Source organism: Sitodiplosis mosellana, unplaced genomic scaffold, assembly GCF_009176505.1.
Source record: "Sitodiplosis mosellana isolate CC-2019 unplaced genomic scaffold, AAFC_SMos_1.0 Smas_scaffold_1, whole genome shotgun sequence".
In the NCBI taxonomy this organism is placed as follows: Eukaryota; Metazoa; Arthropoda; class Insecta; order Diptera; family Cecidomyiidae; genus Sitodiplosis; species Sitodiplosis mosellana.
This window is the reverse complement of record NW_022595244.1, coordinates 21,477,599-21,503,085: the sequence shown is the minus strand read 5'-3', so window position 1 is coordinate 21,503,085 and position 25,487 is coordinate 21,477,599. Positions and strand designations below refer to the sequence as shown.

General features: G+C 36.9%; 1 protein-coding gene across 7 annotated transcripts in view; it reads right to left on the bottom strand.

Annotated features, from left to right (window-relative positions):
* Positions 1 to 23,977, bottom strand: part of LOC129568464 (serine/threonine-protein kinase minibrain) — a 28,647-nt gene extending 4,670 nt beyond the window's left edge. Inside the window, exons 1-10 of one of the 7 annotated variants that reach the window (XM_055446430.1) lie at positions 22,882 to 23,926; positions 13,988 to 14,109; positions 13,479 to 13,782; positions 4,706 to 4,827; positions 4,304 to 4,450; positions 1,959 to 2,127; positions 1,664 to 1,831; positions 1,365 to 1,538; positions 1,126 to 1,238; positions 469 to 1,057 (exon numbers count right to left, since the gene is read on the bottom strand). In XM_055446430.1, coding sequence (XP_055302405.1) covers positions 469 to 1,057; positions 1,126 to 1,238; positions 1,365 to 1,538; positions 1,664 to 1,831; positions 1,959 to 2,127; positions 4,304 to 4,450; positions 4,706 to 4,827; positions 13,479 to 13,506 — 1,510 coding nt within the window. In that variant the 5' untranslated portion in view covers positions 13,507 to 13,782; positions 13,988 to 14,109; positions 22,882 to 23,926. Of the gene's footprint in view, positions 1 to 468; positions 1,058 to 1,125; positions 1,239 to 1,364; positions 1,539 to 1,663; positions 1,832 to 1,958; positions 2,128 to 4,303; positions 4,451 to 4,705; positions 4,828 to 10,732; positions 11,322 to 13,478; positions 14,110 to 21,849 lie in introns of those variants that run through there. The other 6 variants (XM_055446412.1, XM_055446403.1, XM_055446421.1 and 3 more) reach the window with 6 other exon arrangements.
* Between the last annotated feature and the right edge of the window lie 1,510 nt (positions 23,978 to 25,487).

Below are 25,487 nucleotides of genomic sequence, written 5' to 3'. Positions count from 1 at the left end.
GTTTGTATGATTCGTTTTGTGTCATGAGTTGCAGAGTTAAGTTCGTTTTGTAATTTCATTAAAAATCGAGAAAGAAGAATTAATCAAATCGATTAGTATAAATTAGCATAGTTTTGTGTTTTGGTTAGTAACAGAAAGAAAAAAATGTTCCGATAACACTAATAAAGAAATGAAAACAATGTAACCAACATCAAAGACACCAGAGAAATAACAGAAAAAAAATTATAGAAAGGAATATTGCCACCGATTGAAATGAAAATGTAGCGAAATATAGAGAAATAAAAGCGTTTGAAAATGTTTGGATCAGTTTGAATGAATTTGTTTTTAAGTTAAATCATACTAAGCGCTATTGAAATGAACGAATCAAATGAAAAGAATAAACAAATTGAATTTCCAGGGCAATGACCACACGAGAAAACTAAAATAGAATCATAGTTGTTGCTAGGTTGCTGCAGCTCATTCACTCACCATGACTTTGTTGATCTTGTTGTTGCTGCAAGCTAACCGATGGACTTGTACTAACGGAATTCACTATACTCGCGGTGTTGGTTCCTTCGTCGGTGGTTCGTTTGAAAAAGTTATGTTGCAAGGCATAATACGGTGTGACGCGTGTTTTAGGATCAAAATCAAGCATTCGTAGTATTAAATCTTTGAATTTCAAGTAGTCCGATATTGAATGACCGGCTTCACCGGCTCTTCGACCACCCGGTCCACCCGATTCAACGCCCAAAATGTCGTGTAATTTCCGAGTACCGGGCGGTTTATATTTGCGCCCATTTTGACTCTTTTTCAGCACATAGCTACCATCAGTCACCAATTTATCGAAGAATTTTCGTGTTTTGTGCGCTTGATCGAGCAAATGTTTCGGTGGCATGCCCAACACTTCCACAATTTTGTTCATTTGATCGACTTCGTCACCGCCCGAGAATAACGGTTCGCCGGTGTGCATTTCAACCAATATACATCCCAATGACCACATATCAATCGCCAAATCGTATGGAATGCCGAGCAACACCTCGGGCGATCGGTAGAAACGCGACTGAATGTATTGGTATATCTGAGACACACATGAAAGAAAAACAATTAGTTGTGGTTTTAACATAGCCAAAAAAAAGAGATACTAACCCTTTGTCCTAATTGACAAGAACTGCCAAAGTCGACAATTTTAATTGCCGACCGTTTTGGATTGCATAATAAAATGTTTTCCGGTTTTAAATCACAGTGAATAATGTTTAGTTCTGTGAAAATGGAAACGAAAGCAAAAATGTAAATAAAATCATCCATCAAGTCAAGTTTTCACTAACACAGATAAGCCGCCCGGCAGAGAGATTTCCCGGCCGGTTGATCCGATTTTGTGCACTTACCTGGGGTACTTAGAAACAGTAACGCCGTACACAGTTGCTGAGCGAATTTTCTCGTTAAATTCAATGAAACACCTCGAAAGTTGGTATTGCGCAGGAGATCATATAAATTATAGGATAGCAATTCGAATACGAGGCATAAATGATTTCGCCACATAAAATGCCGCTTCAGTTTAACTGCGTTGTTGAAGATTAGGTGGAAATGGAAATATAGAGAATATTGATTGTGTGAGGAAATTGTTGTAAATAATGAATGCGGTTAGCGCTTGAATGTGGTTTGAAGCAATGCTACCAATGCTTACCGATATAATATTTGTTTTCAGCATCGGCTCGATTCATCATCTCCAGCAGTTTCACCTCGATTTGTGCTTGATTCAAGAACGGTTTCTTATTTTTAATTATTTTAATTGCCACGTGACACTGTTCTTCGTGGTCAAATGCTTTCACCACTTGTCCAAAGCTTCCTTTGCCTAAATTTCAAGCCGAAATGGCGAGAGAAAGAGAAAAGGAAAACAAACAAAAGTCATTCGATGAGTCTTGCTGTCCCAGAAGCATGTCCTTGAAAACGAAACAACAAAAAATCACTGTGGAAATTACCGATAAGTGAGTCGATTTCGTATCGGTCCAAGAACTTCTCGCCATTTTTAATGATATAATCATGATTATCGTCATCGTAACCATCGTTATATAATTTTCGTTCCTTTTTATGCGATGAATCGTCGCCCTGTGTTTGTTGTGCACGTCGCTTCTTCTTCGCATAGTAAACCTGTGAGCGAGTGTAAATAATAAAATTGGTCGAGATTTTACTTTGCGTTTTCGTGTATTCGGTTTATGTGGAAGAGGTTTTTTTATTTTTCCTTTCCATTGGCACAAATCAAACAATATGTTTCAAATAAATCATGGTAGATTATGCTTTCTGTCTCCCTTTTTCACGTGTTGTTGCAAATGAAAGAACGAAGAATGCGATATTTTTGCGCATTGTCGCGATTTCTTACCCGCAGATGAATAAATGAATATGGTTGTCTGTTTATTGGTTGGTTCATGCGTTCGTTCGGTGTGGATGAAAAATTTTGAATGCAATTTCAATGCATTTATGGATGCATTTTAAAATGTAATTCTTCTCATCGGTCTTTTTTCCTTCTTCGATCGGATGTGTTGCTTCGTGTACAAATCGATATTTAACAAGAGCACTTTTTTTTGTATTGAAATTTCATGTACATTGTATGAGCACTGACCTACCACACGGCATATACTCAGTGTGGCATCAACAGCAATATTGCAAGCCTCATCTATGCAGTATCCGATGTAGCTCGATGTGGAAAATTATCCGCACACTATCTCAACCGCACACACACACACGTACCACACACATAGATACAGTCAGTTGCGTTTGCACAGTTTCATTCATTGCTTCGTTTAAATGGAAAACACTTAGACGGAGTGTATCGCAGGCATTTTGAAATTAAACTCAGGCCCGTTTATTTACTTGGAAAAGATTGTGAATATTATGTACGAAAAACCATATAGAAATGGTTTTTCGCATCGAGAACACAGGGAGAGAGCGAGTTGGTTCCTGTTTTTGTTCGATGGTTATTTATCGAAGCGATGGTGCCTACTGCCGTGATATAGAGAAATTGAGCACACACACACACAGAGAGAGAGAGAGAGAGAGAGAGAGAGAGAGCAAACGGGCGAGATGCAATTTTCCATAGTCTCATTCTTGTTCGCCGAGACGGAAACGGTGAAATGCAGACACATTGAAGCTGCCAAAACTCACTGTGTGAGCTCACAGCATCAGCTCACATCGTGAAAAATCCGAGTGCTTTGTCGGTGACGGCGCTCAGGCTCCGAGCCTGTTCCCAACTCTCTTTCTCTCATCTCCTCTCTTTCCATCTCGACTGTATATATAATAAATCATATGAGATTGCATTCAATGTATATTTAAACAAGCAAATACTGCGGCTCGGCACTTCACAACATATACACATAATATCGAATATGTACAACGGTGCTTTATATAACAATCAAAGTTCATGAACCTCGCTGAATGCGCTTTAAGAGCACAGAAAATGCGGAAGTTCAATCGCACAGATTCCATGAGGTAGGACTACACACAAATGACGTATCAACTTTTGAGCTCGGCAAATGCGAAAAACTGAACAGCAGCAGCAGCAGCAGCAGCATCATCATCCGCTTGTGCATCAACGTCAACATCAACGTGCACAGAGAAAATGTGAAGAATTGAATGCCATTTAGGAGCAGCAGCAGCAGGAAAAAATTGAGCCGAGAGATAGTTGGCAGACAGAGATAGAGGGAAAAAAACGAGAGAATTGGCTGAGCACAAGGAAGAGAACGAAAAGAAATGAATATTATTTTCGCCGAACACTGCGCGATTCCCATCATTTCGACGAAAACGGATCCGTTTCTGCGTATTATAAAATCATTACGTTTATTTACCGATTGAATCGAGTGCAAATATGTGCATGACAATCCATTCAATTGGCTAATGGAAATTATCGGAAAATATTACTGGTAGTAAAGCGTTTGGAACGGCATCGGCATCGGCAGCAGCAGCAAGCACGCTTTATATATTGTAATGTCACATATTTTCCAATCCAAATCGAATCAGAAATCAATAGCCACTATAATTATATAGCCACTTATTTATATAGCAGCCGATAATTTTACAATTTGAAATGAAACAGCGACAATTGTACGCTTTTTTTTGCCTGGTAATACGAAGCAAATGCTCGGTGCGTCCTTTTTTCGTTATTGGAATTATCGAAAAATACAAACAGACTTAAATATATTGAATTGATTCAGATTTTTATTCCCTTGCATCGGGTGGTCCGAATGAATGGAATTCATTTTATTCATCTGCTTATCAACGCCATGATGTTATTACGTTCTTCTAAAATAAAGAAGATTAACATTGAGCTTACCTCGTTAATGTGTTTGTAAGTCTTTATTAAATCGACACTGAGTTTTCGCAACGGTGCTAACGATGGATCACGGAAATGCGTGGGGATACGTGCCTGCATCGCACGTATATCTGTCGACGATGTCGGACTATTTGTCCGCTGCAAAAGCTAAGAAGATTTTCGGTTATTTACAGCAATCTATGCACTCATCTCTTCACTTCTTTTCTTCCGAGAGTTTTTTTTTTCTTTTCTCTCTCCCACCCGCTCTTCTTCCCGTAGTCATTTGCAAGGATTCTTCTTTTCAAGGATCTCCGAGCAGAAGGAGTAGAGCAAAGAGAGAGCGAGAGAAGAAATAAAAAACCGAACAGAAAACGAAGAAGCTATAACAAGCACATATAAAATGAATGTTTCAGCAAAACTTACTTGGTGAACTGCATCCCGATGAGCAGCTGGCAGGTGTTCTTCGGCAACTAGACGTCCGTACAAAGGGGCATGTCGTTGACGCGATGCATTCGCATCTGGTCCAGCAACAAATGGTGCTGACACTGTAAACATATGCATTGGAAAATTTTCAATAAGAATTTTGTGTGTGTGTGTGTGTGTGTGTGTTGAAAATATCTTAGACATAAGACAAGAATGGAAAAAAATATATTAAATAAAATGAAAAGAGGAAGACGTGTGCAGACAATGTGGATGAAATTGAACGAAGCATCAAAAGTTGCAGAGAAACTTAATCCTCTTTCGAAGGAATTTCATTTCAACAAATGACGTTCGATGTCTATAACTTGCAACATTGTCGTTTAATCACTAAAGCTGAAGCCAAAGCGTTGTAACGAACCAAAAAAAAAAACAACGAATTTGGAACAATGGAATAAATTCTTTGGTACTTTTTTTCCCATTTTATGATCGATACGTGCAAGCAATCAAAAAGTTTTTTGGTTTAAATGGGCTTGCGTCAGGTGAACAATTGACTTTTGGGGCTAAAGTATTTTTCAACAATTTAAACTGTCAATTTTATGTCACACGACAATTAATCAGCTCTTTTTTTCCCCACTGTTTATTAGCTTCATTCATTTAATGAAAATTCCACTTGAATTTACATCCCCCATCCTCTCCAAAACCATTCACATTCATTCTCTGAATGCGGCTCAAACAGGGTTTATAAAGTTCATAAACTCACAAATAGAGAAAAACTAATAAAAACAATACAGTAATAGAAATTACAAACAAGTTTTGTCGTCCATTTTAATTAAAATAATAAAAAAAAAATCCAATTCATTTGTTGATATACACAGAGGATGGAAAAAAATTGTTTGTTTACATTGTTGAATCAGTGTGTATTATCTCATGTAAATTGTGCGTCGAGTTGAATCAACTCATAAACATTGAATGAAACCAAATGAAAAAAAAAATAGAAGAAGAAAAGGCGTGAGTGAATAAGGAGAGACAATTTCTACAATTTTAATTGGAAAATGGTGAAATATTCACACCTCATAGTCGAGTATAAGCAGCGACACAGAAAGTTATAACAACAGCAGTAACAACGAAAAAGGAAAATAAATAGTATATGTGGAAAGTGATGTTTGATGTAGCGACTAGGCAAACATAGGAAATCACTATTCCTTTTCTCTGTCATGCAATAGTAAATGGGAGCCCATGGCTGTGTGGGCTCGTTTTGCGTGTGGACTGTTTCGTTTTTTCTTTCTTTCTTCAAAATACGTTCGGAAATGTCTATTTTAATCCTCAGCTAATAAATAAACGCCATCTCCTCTTGTAGTATAAGTCGTAGCAAAACAATTGAATTAAATGCTCGGCAATGTTTGTCTCCGACTAAAAATAGATGGAAAATTGATTTGTTGCTATTTTTAGCACGAGAAAAACGTGGTCCAAATACAGTGATACAAGAAAAAGCATTGCATTTGAATGAAAACTGTGTACATATGCAAATTGTCGGAAAATCATGCGACATCAACTTTTTTCCGTATATTTACAAACCATTTTTGTGTGTGAAATAGATGGCATAGAACGAACGGAGTGGTCAGAAAACATGTTTCGAGATCAATGACATTCTTATACGCAAAGAGTTCATCAACATTGACGGTAAACAAATTTCGGCGAAGAATGACGAAACGAAAAAAAAAAGAAAGGGGCAGACTGGAAACTATAATAACTTTGGCGGATCTGCGTAGTATATGTGTGTGTGTGTGTGTGCTTATTTGGTTCTTTCCATCGTTTCGCTTCAAACAATTGTTTGTGACTGATTGAATTGGTTTCAGTGTGTGCGTGTGCTATTGGTGTGCGTGCGTTCAATATGTTTTGGTTTAACATTACACGCTCGTTGAACTGTCTCTGGCTGAATCAACCATAATATTTTGATTCCACGAACCTCGTTAAATTATGATTTAACTGAACCCAATAACTAGCCGAAAACAATTTTCAAATTTCAGCTAATCGCAAACGCTAATCTGTCTGTCAGTTTGCGAATATGAGCATAAAGGTGAAACACCTTAGAAGCGTACATCTTTTAATCTACCACTATTCCAACGCGATGTGGAATCATTGACTCTTCACAACTCGCAAATACTTTGGGTTTGCTTTGGATTGTTTCGTGCGAACATTTTTGCGCTCTAAATCATTAAATTCGCGGTTGGTCGTATGTTTTTTTTTTCTGCTTTCATTCTTTCCCTGACCGCGCATATATATTTTTTTTATTTTTCGGCCAAATGAAATCTGGCGTCTTTGTTGAAGAACATTCTTTCTGATTCTTCGTCTTTTTTTCGGTGTGTCCATTGTTTATGAATGTGAAACGTGTTTGGGATATTATTTGAAGCGTAAATGCATTGTTGTTCGCCATTCCCAAATGGTTTTGCTTAAATCACAGCGATGAAAATGCTCGCAAAAAACTTCGACGACGCTATTTTTTGCGCGTTTAATAATAAATGATGGTTTAATGAGACCAATTTGATATTCAAAATAGATAAATGATTTCCAATGTGGGGCGATATGGGCGCCAAAGTGGGAAAAAAAGGAACGAATCCAAACATTCATTTCGTATCCAAAATTATTCTAGATTTCGAATTCGAATCGAATCTCATCGAATAGAATTTCTGTTAGAGAGATATGCAGACGGTGATTAAAAAAAAATAGGAACACAATTCAACCGTCTGGCTTCATCTAAATGTATTTATTGGTTCAGTGGGAGAGGGAGACAGAGAGCGAGAATAGCATTTGGTCCGGAGTAATAAGAGGGCTAATATATAAATACAAAGTGAGCGCGAATTCGGTTTGATATGCAAAACAAATATCGTTGGCGAAGCTAACGAAAACATCACATAGAACGGCAGCGCGACATGAACAAAAGGATTTGAGTAATTAATTGCTTAGGTGAATGGGCTATTTCAAGGTCGATCCGGCATCTTATTTTTTTTTGTTCTTTCTTTTTCTTCCATGTGTCTCTCGTGTTCCCACATTTTGAAACTTAGAATGTATACCAATTATATATCTATAGTTTGGTGGTCTTTTTATTCCATTTCAAATTTGGTTCTAATTGAGTCAAGAAACCCCGTTTCTTTTTCTCCTCTTCTTACTCGCGTGTAGTTCCCAGTTATATAAATTATCATAAATTCAGGAAATTTAACGTCATACAACAAGACCTAGGGGAATTTATCATTCAATGCAGTTTGTATGATTGAAGTCTTTTTCCAAATTCAAACAATATTCTTATGTTTACACACAGATTCAAAAGATTCACTCAGATTCAACACATTACTGTGAACGAATCGTCATGAATATGATGAATCTGATGAATCTCGTGAATCCAAAATGGGAATGGCGACAGAACTGCCAGTCGCCAGCCATAATGGATTTCAGTAAACAAAAGATTCATAAGATTCGTAAGATTCACACCATTTGGAAAGTGAGTGATTCCCCTAGAACAAGACACATAGTCAAAGTGGTGATATAAATGCTTGAATTATTTTTCATGTATTTATGAAGAAACGGCTCAAATTGTTTTCTTTTGCATTCAACAATTTGAATCATTCGTTTCAATTTTAAAACCAACTAATTTCTCAATTTGAAGCGATCGGTGAATGATTTAACGACAGTGTCACACTCGAATGAAAAAATTTGCCTATGTATGGCTATGACGCGACTGCCCACTACCGCAATTTATCTAAATTCGGCTATATGAATCATTTATTGTGGCTGCTTGATAAATTAGCCCCCGAAACAGAATTGAACGAAAAAAGAGAACAACAACTCTTTGACTGTGTGTTAAGCAGCGACTTCAAAAGCAATGTGCTCAATTCCGTATACGTTCGAATGAGTCAAATAGTTGGCACGCTTTTTTTTCTCTTCTCATTTGTGTGTGTACTTCGTTCGCCTTTCCCAAAAATTATTTTGGTTTTTTTTTTTCAACTCGAATACATAACCCAACAACATCAAAACCGGATTTTTTTTATGCATATCGCCTTTAATTTTTCAATTTGGTTGTGTGATTTGGAGTTGACGACTGTTTCACGGCATTACTTTGTGTATATACATATGTGTATGCTATGTACCTCTTGCCGCCGTCATCGCTGCCGCTTGAATCGCATCATTAATAAAAAATTTCGTCACTCCAACGCAGTTAAAATAGCGTATTTTGCATTTTATACTCAAACATCAAAACACTTTTTTTTCCATATCAAATTGCATGAACTCGGTGAAAGAGCGAGAGAGAGAGAGAAAGAAACACGTTAAAGTTTTTATTTTCAGCTGTGTGTGTGTGTGTGTTTTATTTTTTCATTATTTCTAAACTAGCAAATAAGTAGCAATGGGAAAATTGAAGTCGATATTTTTGTCACTTTCTATCGATAATTCACTAGTTTAACAACATGCTATTAAAAGACCGTATCGTGCTCTGGTTGCCAAACAATTTCAAATGGGCACTTACGGAATTTTCCCGTTTAAACTGTGTGAGTTCCATTTATGTAACCATCAACGTGCGCGAACTCGCGTCAACGAATATGCTTAATGTTTGCTTTTCGATAATTTTCCGGTTTCGGAACGTAAATGACAGGTAACAAAATTGAATTTTTTTTCTCTTTCCGACGATAATACGAATTTGATGAAAACAACAACAATACCACCGAGTATTCAAACTGTTTGCTCGTAGAGAGTAAAGACACTTTGACCCAAATTTTTAATGTGGGCAGGTGAATCTTTCCTAGTTTAATAATAAATGGATGCGTAGGGAGAGTAATCCAAAGCCCTCGTACAATTATTGTTTACTAAAGGTTGACATGACAGTTGGAGTGAAAAGAAATCAACGTTTCAGGTGTGCCAAAAAGGAGTCATCGTTATTATTATATGGAGAGTTTGTCATCGAAATTTCATAACATTTTAAGCCAGCACACTTCACTGAATTCGGCCCCATTTTTAATTCGGCTTCGTGATGCATAAGCAGCCGAGATGAGACTTAGCATTTGCATCTGGCAAAAAAAAAACATTTAATATCCGCTTTGCTCACACGCTTTGAACGCGAACGCTTTTCGACGATCACTTCTCATGAATATGAAAAGGAAAATAAAAATAAGTCGGTAACAACGTAGACACAGATAAATGACGTTTGACCACTTCTACATGCATATCCGCGGCTCTCTCTCTCTCTCTCTCTCTCTCTCTCACGCGAATTGCGTGCTTAAAGAAATTCCGTCTGAAAGGAATTTATGTTGATTTATTTTTGTTTTCGCGTTTATTTATGTGCTGCAGTTTCAACATCGAGCTCTTTCGCGCCTCATTTCAACGGATTTTTTTCATCTCTATCTCTCTCTCTTATTCTCATTCAGTTTGGCTAACCGTTGGTCTCTGGCACTTTTACCCAACTTCTTCTTGGTATTGCGGTACTGTGCGATTGGCCAATTAATTAAATTAATCTCGTCTGTCAAAAAAGAACACAAAGTCGAAAATCATCGAATTCAACAAATAAATTGACATTATCCGTTTGGTCAGTGCACACCCAATCGCATCTATTTGAACATAAGCCTGCAATAATCCCAGCAGCGAATTATTCTGACATTTTCGATGAGACACACGATGATTGAATGTGTTGGTTTTGGGTTTGACCATTTTACTATTTTTGTCTTTTATCCTGAGTCTGACGAAGCGCCAAGATATTTAAAAACCCGTGCTTGTAATTATATGTATATGAAATTCGTTTCGTGGGTCTTAACTGACGATAGTTTGTTCACAGCTCACAAATCACAAGAGCAATCATTTCGTACGAAAATAGATTTGCGCCTAATTAAATACTACATTTCGTTGCACGCGTGTCTTTACTCTTCGCATTTCGCACAGTAATAATAATTGTTGAATCACTTGGTGCATTTGCACCCGATACAAAACACAGCCAAGCCGCACAACTGGCATGTGTTGGATGAAGATGAAAATGATTTGACGGTTCAATACCTTTGGAATTATAGTTGTTGATATACTCCCAAGGTTTTGGTGATTCGGGAGACAAATAAAGCACAGTCGCCGACATTTTATTTCCTTTTCTTTCACTTTGCTTCGAATAATAAAAACCGTTCAAACAATTTCTTCTGACTTTTGCGAAACAAAGGCATCAATTTCCGTTTACATTTAACTGCTTTTTCATTTGAAAAACTATCCAATTCACTTTTTTTCTCACTCGAAAACATTTACTTTCCAAAATACTTGTGTGCTCATCCTTTCGATGAGTTAGGTTTTTTTTCTTCGTCGTGTTTCGTTTCCGGCCTATTGTTTTAGTCTGTATGACGTGTTTGGTGGCGCGGCATGCTCATTTTAGAATACCCGTCCATTTATCGGTTATGAACAAAACAAACTGAATGAATATTTCAATAAAGCCCCCGAAAAAGAGCAAAAAAAAAATACACAAGACACAATAGCGAACGGTTCACTCGTTGAGTTGTCGCAGCCGCCGTCGTCGTCGCATACACGAGATATAAAGATGAAACTGACGAAAGTCTGAAGTGGAATCGGTGCCGTGAGCAATCCGATCCGTTTCGATGCGATGTGTGTGGACGTAGGTATAACAACAGTATAATACATCGCATAATGTGTCTCATATATGAACGAACATATTCAACAGACACTCAGATCGAAGCATTTTTATTACTTTCGCATGACAATGAAATCACGCGCGAGAAAGGCAAATGAAACGAAAGTGTTAATATGTAAAGGCGAAACGCGCCACTTTTATCAGGCAATGTGATTGCGAAAATTGCGAGCAACAATGTGCGAAAGGCAACTCTTGAATTGAAGACAAGCGAAAACAGAAAACAAAATAGTCCGACTGTTTCGGGGGAAAAAATATTTTGCATTTGATCAAACCGACTGCTAAGGCAACGACAACGTCAACGGCAACGACGACAGCAACGACAACAACAACAAATGGCAATGAACGATTTGCGATTGACGTCAAATTCTCCCATTTTGAACTGACACATATAGTAATATACGACGGGCCGTTATCGACTGGCTATTTGAATCTGTTTACGGCTTAACGCCTCTCTCATAAAGAGTTGTTCATGTTTCGCAGCAACGACAAAAAAAGTCCACCCGTGCAACGAAAATTCAAAAAGTTTAATGGACAAAAATCAACAAATTAGAAAAAGGGGTTAATTCCTAGCGGTGCTCTCACGCTGTCAAAATGGCGAAAAGTTTAAAATGTTATCGACCATTATGCGAAAAAGAAACGAACGCACGAGATGGAGCAAGAGAGCGGGTAAGTGAGAAAAAAAGCCAAGTATGCCGTATGTCATATTAAAGACTCTCAATAAATTATCTGTTGTCTGGGGTTTATGGAATTATTTAACGTATCGAACGGTTGTGTACCGTTTACTGTGTACACAGTGTGTACTGTACACACCGCAGTCAGTCTCGACCCATTCACTTCGTCACTAAGGGTATTCCCGTTCCATTGCATTTTATAAACATGCCTAAGCAACGAGGCAACCAGCGCACCGTCTATATGAACAGTCAGCGAAAACAGACGAGAGAATACAATATATTTCTTTTCGTTTTGTTCTTCTGTGCTTTTTTTTTCTCCTTTATTATTTTGATTCGGGTTTGTTCTGTTCTATTCATTCGTCTCTCACTCACACACTCTCTTGCACACTCCCTATTGCTTCGTTCGCTGTGTGTGTATTACGTGAAGGCGCTAAGGCAACATGGCAAAAAAAAGGGAGCACTGGTAGCAACAGCAGCAAGAAAATTCATGGCGAGAGAGACGGAGAAAAAGATTTTCATTCTTTCCACCATAGCAACAGCAAAACGCAAAACGCTCGACAATTTTCCAAGACGAAAATATGCGTTGTACGGCCGAGAAAATGGAGAAAGAGAGATGCGAATAATATTTCGGTCTGCACGCAAGCTGCCACTTAATTCGAGGTATGGATACAGATGGGGTGGATGATAAAATACATAAAATAGTCTATATATCGTACATTCAACTTAGATGTAGATATGCCTCTCTTTTTGGTTGGCATTTGGAGCGACGCATTTTCATCGACTTTTCGTACAGAAAATAAAGCATACACACTCATGTATACACACACACATAGATATATAGAGTGATATTCAACAAGAAGATGAACCGAGGAAAGAATGGCGAAAAATCAAGCTCTCAAGTGAGTGCGAGACATGTACACACTCTAACACAACTAATGCATTTTGCGAATTGGAAAATCACTGAAATCAAGATTCTTCATGATTTATCAAATGATGAAAAGAAAACGGGAAAAAATACAGCAAACACGTCTACTACGGGGTCAGGCACATCCAATCGAAAACAGTAAAGCAAATATTTTTGTAACATTCTAAACAAGCGAACTTGTTTTTATTTACATAAAGTTGTCATAAGTTAAATACAAGGATGGTGGTGGTGAGCACAGATTTGTCGAGAGATGCCCTGGGCATGGAAAATGTTCGATCTTGTAAACGAAAGTCAATGATGTGTTATCAACGACTAATAAACCACTATTACTATATTGATCTCACACACACATAGACGCACACACACAAACACTATATCGTTCGGTCGGTCGGTCGCCCACTCAGCCGATCACTCTCTACATCCATTCATCCAGATTTACTGCAAACTTTTGAACTTAACCAACAATTTTCTGCATATTATAAAGGTGTTATTGATCAATAAAGGAAGATTACATACGTTTCTGTTTTGTTTTATCCATTAGCATGCTAACATGGAAACTGGTCCCGTGTACACAATTGTTCGATGCAATTGTGACGAATGTTTAAGAAAAAGCGGATACGGCTATTTTGTTCTTTTTTTTCTTCTTCTTCTTCTAAATATACTTTGTAAGTTTTTAGTTTCGTTATTTCGTTTGCTTGAAATGCACTTTGTTTCTTTACTTTCTGTTCATTACGATTAAATTGTTGTGTACGTTTTATTTTAAGCACTTGGGTTTGTAGGGAGATTTTGTTTCAATAGTAAATTGGACGTCTTTGACTCTCTATATTGATATCAAACACGAAGAATTGACAAAAGATGCAGTACGATGGAAATAAAAACAAGTAACAAATGAAATATGTATATATAAAGATTTATATAAATTGGAAACACTGATGTAATCGCTTCGTTTTGATGGCAAACACAAAAAACTGGATCATATTGTCATTATTAATGCCATCACAATTGTAGCACATGTTCTAACTAACTTCGAACATTATAGAAAATCATGGTGTCACGGTTATTGAGTCTGTTTAGATGCTCCTCAAGTTTCGATGTCCAACGTAGAAAAAGAGATTGATTTTCACGGCAAATTGTTCTTCGGTTCCCTCTGCAAGAAAAAAAAAAAAAGAAAATCGACATAGGTTATTTAGTCTGTTATCAAACATGATATTGAATATCGGTAAGAGAATATTGTGAGCAAGCTTTGGCATCGTGTTGTGTAACTACTGTGTGTTCATATAACAACAAGGTAAGCATCGTTTTTGCTTGGTCGCTGAATTCTAGACAACGATATACAAAAGCGGACCAAATCAAATCAAAATCATACAGCCAAACTCATTATGACATAATGTGAAAGAATCATAAAAGAGAATCAATAAATTATGCTGATTTCATATCATATCGATAAATCTGTCGGCAAAATAAAATCGCATAGCAAACTGAAATGTTATTATTAGACCAAATCATCTTTTATTCCATTTTGGTTTATGTTTTCATCGCGCGTTCGCATTAGCGAACAAACAAAAAAATTCTTCTAGCAAAAAGAGACGCTGTATATTTGGATGTTGGTGGCGTTCGGATATACAGTTTTGTATTCAATCGTCGTTTCATCGGTTAAACATAAGTAAAGAATGTGAGTACAAAAAAAACTAATCACAAGAGAATAAACAAATTTCGTCTGTTGATTATTGTCGGAGACTTTGGATGATGAGAAAATTCAACAAAAAAAGAATCCTGATGAATTTTCGACGTACAATAATATTTTTTTGGTTTTTTTTTGTGTATAAGCACACAATTTAATCAGATCTCACGATTATGTGTTGACAAAAAAAAAATGTGACCTATTTATTTTCGCATAAACAAACCAGATAACAAACGATGAAATATATGACAAATGTTCTCATTTTTGGGTTAGATTTTTTTCTTTGACCTTAGTTCATTTTCAGTAAAAAAAAATTCGGCACCAAATTTCAAATTATAATTAATGACGATGATAGAGTGAAGAGCGTCAGATAAAAATAAACACTGTTCCGTGAGCGAGAAAAAAGCAGGCAGCTGAATGAAAGCTTGCTTGCGTCAAAATAAGATGCTATGAGCACATAAGCACACACCATGGGTTCGGGAGAATGTTTTTAAAAATATAATCATCTGTCGAATGAAATAGCTCAAGCAGGGAATTTCCTGATAACAATTGATTAGCGCAAGCTCTAATCATCAACGTCAAATGATTATTTATTTAATTTGAATTCCAGTCATTTTCTAACTGAACATTGAGCACATAGAAACCAATCTCTTTCTCCTTCTTTTTCTATGTATGTGTATTAAAATATGGTGCGAGAATGTCCGGCTTGTTATAAATAATAATATTAATCATACAATGTGGATTTTGTTTTGCTGAGCCAAGCTCAAGCAGAATAATGTCGCAAATGGAAATGGCCACATTAAAACGTCTAGAGCACCGAAATTGTAGTAGGAGTGTGACGTCAATGTTGTGCTTGTGTTATGTTGTGCTTCTTTTGATTCTTGGAATCAAAATAGTTTCGGTTGCTACCTCAAGCCAAATATTTTGATGACATGACAATTTTGGCCGACCAAAAACAAACCTTCAAATTAAATTTGCGTTGACTTTTAAACAGCTTATTATTATAAACGAAAGAAGAAAAAAAAAACAATGCAAACATTTCTCTTTTTTCGTCGTTTCTTCATTAACAACATGTTGATGATGTTTCAACATAAAACTGTCACATCGACATTTAATAAATTTAATTAACAGTGAAAGAGATGAAACGATCGTCACCGATGCAAACACACAATGAAAAATAACAAGCACATAATCTCAAGTGATCGCTAATTTTTGCATCTTCTTCAAAAATTGCTGACAGTAAGATTTTTATAGGTTGTTCTATTTAAATCATACTCTCCATATATATATATTTTTTTCTCATCTCGAATTACTTGAGTGCACAACATAGAAGCTGAACGAGCTGCAGCAGTAACAGTAACAGCAGCTGTTGTTGGGTCAACCGTTTTTTATTGTTGCTATTTTTGTTTTTATTAACAAACGACTAACTGTGGCAATGAATAAAGAATCCTCTTCTAAGTATGTTACCTATCATTCACGTCGCTGTTGAGATGCAATACGTTTGGTGCTTTTTCTGTTTCCTTTTGATTTTCTCTCTCTCTCTCCTTCTCTCGCACACTCTTTTTGCTTTCATTCGGAGTGATCTATAAAAATACTTATCATGGTGATAAACAACAATATCACTTCAAAAGAGTTTATCAGACAAAATTAAGTTGCGCATCGAGACAGAGCCCACGACGTGGGTAAACCAGTGAACGAGACAGAAAAAAAAAAATTTGCCGTATCAAAGCAAAAAATGGAAATCAAAAAACACCAACAACACCACCAACAATAATAATAATGAAAAGAACAACAAATCGCTGCTTATATTTATAAGCTGAATAAACGCGTTGTTGGCGCATAGATGACGGAATGCGCGCACTGATTGCCCACAACGTATATTTTAAATGAATTCAAGCCAAAGTCCGTCGCACCAAGCAACAGTGAACACCAAACAGAAACGAAAAAACAAATTGTCGAAATAAAAAGAAGAGTGCCGTGGCGGTTTCTTGAATAATATATATCAGGCAGGCAGTCAGACGTATAAACCCGAAATTCCGCAATCGCGAACTGTATAAAAGTCGCCGCCGCCGCCAACAAGCGAAGGAAAAAAAACCAATTCACAGAATGAAGAGAGAGCAAAAACCCTCTGCTAGATTACAAATTAATAATAAGAGGATGGCAAAAGGAGTGAAGATGAAAAAAAGTGTGTATCGAATGCTTTTCTTGGAACGGCCGCAGCAAAGAGCAGCGATAGATGGCGAGAGAGAGAGAGAGAGAGAGAGAGAGAGAGGGAAGAAAAACCATAATGCAAGAAGAAGTATAAAATTATAAACAACAGAAATGGTCGACAGAAGAGGCATTTTTCTCCGTATTTTTTGGAATGGCATTTTGTGTGTGTGTGTGTGTGTGTGGCATGCCTTCATTATAAATGGCAATTGTTGCTTCTTCTTCGTGGAAGATCATCATCAAAAAGGAAGTTCCTGCACCAAATATGCCCTTATTGTAGTAGCAGTCGCGTCAATGAAATCCTTTTTAGCGACCGTGGCCCGTTTTTTCTTCTTTGCCGTCGTCTTCATCATCTTCGTCAGCTTACTATATATATCACATACATTTCCTTTTTCGGCGCGCATTATATGAAAAATAAATGGACAATTGCGGGCCAAACAACTTATAAACAATTCTCGCATAATTATACTTGACTGTTGATGTTTCATTGTCCGCATACTGACGCAAGTTGCACATTTATATGACGCAGAACAAGTAATGACGAGGACGGCGACGACGATGAGTGTGATTCATTCGTCGTGACTTTGACTACTTCAATTGATTCACTCGTGTCTCGAGTGTGGTACATACAATAAAACCTGTTTTATTCGGTTTTATCTTCTTCTTTTTTTCTAATTCCAAAATAGATGTGTACATTTCCATTCGATTCACCAATGCTTTTAAAACAAAAGATATAGAAGGTGATATTGAATTTTTTTTTCGCCGATTATCAAATAGTACATGTAATTTTGTTAGCTTTGACTATCTCTATTTTATTTTCGTTGATTGATCAGTAATTCAATTAAAACTTTTCTAAAAGCATTGCTGTTGATCGAAAAAAAATGTATAGACATAAGAACACAAACACAAACGCGGACAGGGACAGTTGCTTGTCTGAATGAATGAATGAATGAATTGAATTATGCATATTTCCAACAGTGAGCGACCTAATTGTATGTTTCTTGTTTGAAGATAATGAAATTGTTAGCGGCAATTGTGCGCTGTTATGTTTTGCGGCTCTGTCTATGTGTTTCTCTCTCTCTCTCTACCTTCTGCTCTCACCCTGTGTTATTCTCCTTACGTTCAAGTGTGAATGGCATGCTCTTTCGCTCTATCATTGCCTCTGCCATTCACTCTCTTTCACGCTCGCTTCACATCGTATTGTACACAATCAAATATCACTTATACACTGACTCTACGAAAAAGAATTCGAATATCTTTGATACCGTTTTCAATTTTAGAAATAACGGCAGGTTGAATAATTGATTATGGATTCGGTAGCATTTTACATTTCATCATTTTCGAGGTAAATTGATCAATCAAATACAACTGATAACAATGCAATGGGCTTTTCGCTTTGTGATGAGAAAATATCAATTTGGTTTATTTTTAAATCCAATATCACGCAAAAACCTTTCGAATTCACGGAATTTTAGCTTCGTTCACAAGCGCGTTTCGTGTTGGAACATGCAAAAAAAAAAATGTGTATGTATACGTCTGCTCGTTTATCGTTCGTTCATTTTAATTATTTTCTCGACCACTTGAAATATGGAATTCAATGGACTTTCGAGTAATCATCATAATAATGAATATGTTTGATTCGAGAAAAAAAATGTCTGATGCAATCGCTGGAGGTGAGTGTGTTAGCCACGTGCTTAGATTTCAATGTTTTTGTTTATAACATGCCAGCCCAGTGTATTCTGACACCGAAAGAATGGCCAAAATTCGCCTCGCTGACAGAGACAGTGAAGAAAATATCGAGGACAAAGTCTCGTAGCGTTACGCGCACGATTTAATTTACGAAATGGATATGTTGGTGTGCAGGTGACAGAAAAATAAATGTCATGGTGAGACAAAATTGACACGAAATTCGCTGAAACTGTCGATATTTCAGCGTGTCACATTTCGCTGATGCAGAACACCAAGAATTTCTTCTTTCGTTTAATTCTATGGAATAAGAAGTGGCCGGAGATTCGTGTTCTGTTTTTTTCGTGTTATTCATGTCGAAAGAATACCATGAAAACTAATTTTGCGTTAGTTTCGATCGAATGGGAACGAATGAAAAAATAAGACTTTCAAAGAAAAGAAAAGAAAAAAAAAAGAATCGAACGGCGAATTTCATGCTTTGGTTTCAGTCATAAGGAGCGAATCGCATGATGTGAGACATGGATTTTGACTTTAATTCAAATACGAGAACATGAAGCCTGCAAACGAACCGACTTAGTTGACCATCTGAATCTACAGTCGGCCACAGCAATGAACGTGTTGCAAACGGAGACATAGCAGTAGCAACAACAATGCCACACCGCCAACAATATCAAATTACGGCGCTGTACATACCTTTAATCTGTGCATATCTATCTATCTATCTGTACAGCTCAAGCGAGAAATGTATCGAGCATATTGTATAAATCAGGCTTCCACGTATCAAATGAATCCGCAAATTATCGAATTTGCGATTTACATCGAAAACGCTTTAGTCTGAAGTTAATTCGCATTACGCATTTTATGTGTTAGTTCTATTTTGCTATTATTATTTTGTGTATGTGTGTGTGTGTGTGCCAAACAATACACAATCGATCCAATCGCATGAAAAGCACTTTCGTGCAAACAATATGTGTGCGATTAGAATTTTGTTTGGTTGCCGTAAGGTTTGCAGTTTTATTATCCACATATATATATATGGTTTATCCAGTTGACGGTGGCCAGTTCACTAACCGGACAGAAATTCACATACGAAACTGATTCACACGCCGTGTTTTGGGGCAAATATTGTGTGTGTGTGTCTCTCTTCTTTTTTCTTTATTTAGAAAGTTGGTGAGATTCATTCTGTTCACCAGCATAGCGAAAGGTTATATACACACACACACACGAGAAAGATAAAAAAAAGAGCAGCGAAAAAGAAAGAAAATAGTTTTATTTGTTTAACAAAGCAACAAATTGTTATGTGGTAGCGTCTTTATAAATTTCAAATTGTAGGACCTCTTTTGTTTCTGGCAAATGGACTTCATTACGAATGAAGAAGAAAAATATGTGCAAATCAATGGCATTGTTTGCGAATGTACCTCTGGTTTATTCTTTTGTTTGGCCGTTGTTGTTGTTTTTCGCCACAACACGAATACGAAGAGGCAGACGAAAGAATAAGCGGGAACATTTTCGAAGTTTGGTTCGGAAAGTGTTGAGGAAATTTTTTTTTTGATTAACATGCGTACACACATAACCAAAAGCGATTTTAAGATGTGAGCGCTGAGAGATTGCCGAGTGCTGAGTGCCGGGCTAGTGATGGCTTCGAACGTTCGTTCGACAATTTGAAAAAATATTTTTTTGTTCGTTCGAAAGTGTTCGACAGCCAACACTATGCCGTGCCCAGCACTGATCCAAGCTTAACCATTGGTATATATGTCATTATTAAAGAATATCACGAATAATGGAACTGGAACGGGACAGAGACGATTCCCCGCGCACAGCACGGGCTCTCGCACTCACCAACCAACCAGCACACACTCTCTCTCGCTCTCTCACACACACACACACACACACACACACACACACGCCACTGCGAAATAATAATAAAAGTAACAATTGTAATAATAATGCGAAGCGATCGTTCACCTTCTCTGTATTTTGCTTCTTCTGTTTGTTTCTTTTTTTTCCCTTTGCATATAAACTCTTCTATTTTTTTTTTCTTTCGTGTACGTTCATTTCGTGTTGTATATTTTTCTTCGATTCCAAGTTCCTCGCTTTCTATCTCCGGTTTGTTTTTGTTATCCGTATTCTTTCTTACCACTATTTCACAATATCAAGCACACAGACATCGGGCTATGGAAACGCCACACACGCACGGACATATACATGCATATACATGTATATACATATATAGATAGATACGTTCGGCGTGGCTATGTAACCACAGAGATTCTCGTGTGTCTCTTTTCTCTCTCGTCGATTCTTTTTTAGATGTTGCTATGTACGCCTTTTTCGGTACGTATGTTCGCCTGGTGTCTACGTATGTGCATTATAGCATTCACACTACTCATCGGGCTAATGTACTTTTTTCTCCTTCTTCTTCTTCTTCTTCTTCTTCTGCTGTATTTTCGTGGATATCAGCAACGTGTACCGAGAGTCAGCCGAAGACAGAGAACACAAATTAAAGTGACGAAACGAATGAAAATAAGAAGAGGAAAAAAAAGAAAAAAAGAAACGAACAGTGGAGAGAAGAATTTGATTTAACGAAAATCTCGAAAACAAGTTGTCCACGTAACGATTTTATGAATCGTTAAACCATTCGAATGTGTGTATTTTGATTCTCTCTTGTTTGCGCGCCAGATCTCTCGTTTATTTTGTATATGTACGTATAAAATATTGTTCACTCTTCTGGTATTCCGTGGTTCGAACAGAGAAAAAAAAAAACGTGTTTTGATGTCGTCACATTCAATCGTTCATTCACTTTGGCTCCAAATATTTTCGTTGCTCGGCATATGGAAACCGCATGGGTTTTGCTCTCTCCGTTCGAAAAACTTCTGTTCTGTCGTCAGTGCGATATTTATTGACATAAGAATGCAACTTTATCAGCAACAGCAACAACAGCAGCAACAACGGCGCAAGTTTTCTCTTCTTTGCTTTTTTTCTCTATTAAATTTTTTCATACACAGTTATAAACAGCCTGATAATAATGCAATGCTACTCTTGAATCATTCATTCATTCATTCGATTTCTCTCTCTATCTATCTATCTTTCCCACACTGCCCCATAGCACAATAAACATCCGCTTCTACTTTGAACTGCAGCGAATCATTAGAATTCGAATGATATTTTCATGATTCGTATAAGTAATAAAATAAAAACAACAACTCCAAGACTCATGAGGTTGGCTACAATGAGCGTACACACAGCAACAAACACACCGAGTGCTGCTCGCAGCAAATATAAATGACGGGCATAATGTATACGTTGACTCACAATGGCAAAGGCGCTCGACGACGACGACGACGACGATGATGATGGACACGCAGAGAGCAACGCACTTTGAGAACACACACAAGAAAACACGGAAAAAATATAAACAGCCCAACTCGAAACAGAAAAAAAAAATCAACAGAACAACAACTACAGCAGCAGCAACTGTAGAGCACGAATTCTCCGTGTGTAATCACTATCAAATTGAGGAATACAAATAAGCGACGTCGTTGCTAGCTTAAATTGCTCGGTGTGCCGATCTCACTTCACACATCTTATTTTTTCTACTTCTTCAATATACCGCGTGCCGTATCTTCTCGCTGAACGAGAGAGAGAGAGATAGAGATGGGGAGAGAAAGGGCTAGAGATATTTTCTCGTGCAAATCCAAGCCGTTCAATACACTTTCAATTGGAAATAGTTTTCATTTTGGATGAAATTAGTGATGACCCAATTCCGAATGCGGTTACTTTCTTCTATCTTTTATTATTCGTTTTGTTGTTGCATTTTCTTCTTTCATAAATTTGCGACGACGTTAGCGAAAATGTGCGATACGCAAAAAATAAAAAGCGATGTAATGAATCCGAAATAAAACCCAAAAAACAAATTTCGATGGCATGTTTTTTTTCGTTCTACTTTTTCATTCGTCACAACGCACGAGATCTCGGAAACGCACCGGAATCAGTAACGACCTCAACAACGGCAACAGCAATAGGCCATAAGTTGACAGACTTAATCAAAATATACATCCACAGCCTCAAACGAAATAAAAATAACAATAATCAACGGTTCGTAATACACAAAGTGAGTCTTAGTCACGCCAATTCACAAATATCACTGTGCATTCACAAGCATGTATTTTGGCTATTTTAATTGGCTTATTTGGTGTGACGAGAGATAAAAGTGCGCGTGATGAATATGGTGTTTTCCATCGAACAACCAACCAACAAACAAAGACAACAATCATAAATATGCAGCATCCACACCAACGAAGAAAAAAAAGAGTCAAAATCAAGTTAAAACCACACTGAACTCACTTTATTATGAATATTCATCGTTGCGAATATGTTGTTTAGCGAGCCTTTTTCATGATGAGCTCGGTCACAGAATCAAAGAAAGAACTAATAATAAGTGCAGTAGCCACACTACCACGAAACACACAAAACCGTACGTATTATTACCAGCAATATGTGTTTTGTTTGATTTGCTGCTATCAATGTAAAGTTGTTTCTTGTTGACGTACTTGGTTTTGTTTTATTTTTATTTTTTTCTATGTTTTTTCGTCGTCGTCGTAATTTTCGCGTTACACACACTCTTCGCTCACATTCATTAGGTTTGTTGAAATTGAGTTATACGCAAATAATAACATACTCTTTGTCACACTAATTTCTAGGAAATTTCATATCATCGATCAACACTTGGAATGTCAAATATGAATATACGTTGTTGTTTTTCTTTTTTTTTTTTGCTGCTTCTATTTTGTGTTCATCGTCACGAGCGAAAGAGCCAGACACACACTTTGATCAAAACTAAAATTCACCCACATCGATTTATTTCGCAAGAAAATTCGCTCACTTAAACACGAAAACATCAAAATTGCTAGCAATTTTGTGCATTGTTTGTAATAAATTCAACAATTTTCTCTAATAAAATAAATACGATTTTGAGATGAAATTCATTTATTTTTCCCGTTTGCTGCCACACAGGTTTTTTGACAACTGAATCGCACACACTGAATTTCTGACGAATTTTCCCACTGCTTTTCAACTATTTCACAAATTTACCAAGCAATTCCACACAAAAAAAAAAATACTTTTATTATTCAAATGGGCGATACGATGTTTATTTTTTTTCTGTTTTTTTTTTTTCACTTTATTTTCGTGTTTATGGCGATCCAAATTACAAAGTTTGTATGAAACTGACTTAAGCTCGGGACGAAGACGAGCTCTGTGTTGCTATATTGCTCATTTACAATGAAATTAATTTAATAAACATGGCGATGTCCCGACAACGACAAAGACGACGAATAGCTACATGATAAAAGTGGCGAAGACAACGACACAACCGAACCGATTCGCGTACATGTGTTTGTGTCAATGGAAATTTTGAACAAAAATTGGTTTGTGCCGTGTTCGTGTGAACGTTTTGTTGATTTCTTTGGAGCGGTTCATCGGTTCGATTGGAACGGTTGCGAGAAATGCTGCTTACATTGCTGTATCAGTCTTCCAACGCTTTCATCGCCTACGGTGTGTGCATGCGTTGTGATTTTTTCCCGCTAACAATTCAAACGCTGTGCGTTTGTACGTCATTCTGAACATATATATCCAAACAAACAACTGTCTGTGCGGAAAGCGAACACTGTGCCCCAAACACATTTGGTGATTTTCTTTCGATTTCGGATGTCTTAAGGAACGAAATTTATTTGCTAATAAAATATCTAGATGAGAATGAACTTTAATTTTGCGTCAATTTCATTTGATTCGTGTGAAAAACTAATTTGTTTACCAAAGAGAGACTGTGTCTATGCATCAATTGTACTCTTTCCATAAGTCAGTGTCTACTTGACACAATCATCAGAATTATCTATCAAATTTCTTACCTTTAACCTCCAACTAAGTTATAGTTTGTTGAAAAGATGAAATTGATCGCATATGAATTCAATATTCAAAGGAAGAGATTAATATTTTGGAATGGTATCATGTCATATCACATCGTGAGTCAGATGGTTGATTGGGCAACACTAGTTCAGCAGTTTTCATTTTCTACTCATGTTGATGAACCGATTCGATTATTATTGTTATTATTCCAGTTGCACTAATACACGCATACGTCTGCCACTACCGACGCCAACCAAAACACACGCACACATTCGGAACGCACAGACACAGAATATAGCATCGGGCACATATATGTGGATATGTTTGAATATACAAAACTCTGCTGCATATCTATGTATAGCATATGTATAGATGAAATTTATCGAATCTTGTCTCGCAAACACACACACACACACTCTCCCTCTCGAATAAGTGTAAATGGCATAAATGTATGCGATCGCGCTAGACAACAAGCAATAATATTCTGAAAATGGAGAGGAGCACCCGAATAACACACACTGTTTATTTATAATGTACGACGATATGCGCGCACTTATACGAATGTGGCATGCAGATACAGAGCACAACACATAGCAAGACGACCACACAACGGCATCAAATTCACAAGTTGAATAAACTCAAACATGTCTCAAACACCTGCCGCAGCACAATAAATTGTCGCTACCCGTACACTTTGAATCACAATCCACAAAATATACTCTCTATACTCTTCTATCCCGTAATGCAATATGTTTTGTTGTTTTTTGTATGCGAATCGCAAGTAAAGCATAAACAGACCAATTAAAAAGTAGCTGATGCAAACACATTGCTGTGTTTATTCAAATGAGAAGAATAAACAGTTACCAATTTTCAAAGAGCCATGGACAAGATTCAGATAAAGGGAATTGAATTTTTATGCTTACCATGACAAAAATATAAGCTCTGGCGATTGAATGAATTTTGCTGTTCTAATGCTGACCATAAATCTGAATATATAAATATGAATTTAATTTCGATAATGATTTCAAAACAAAAGCAGCTGAAAA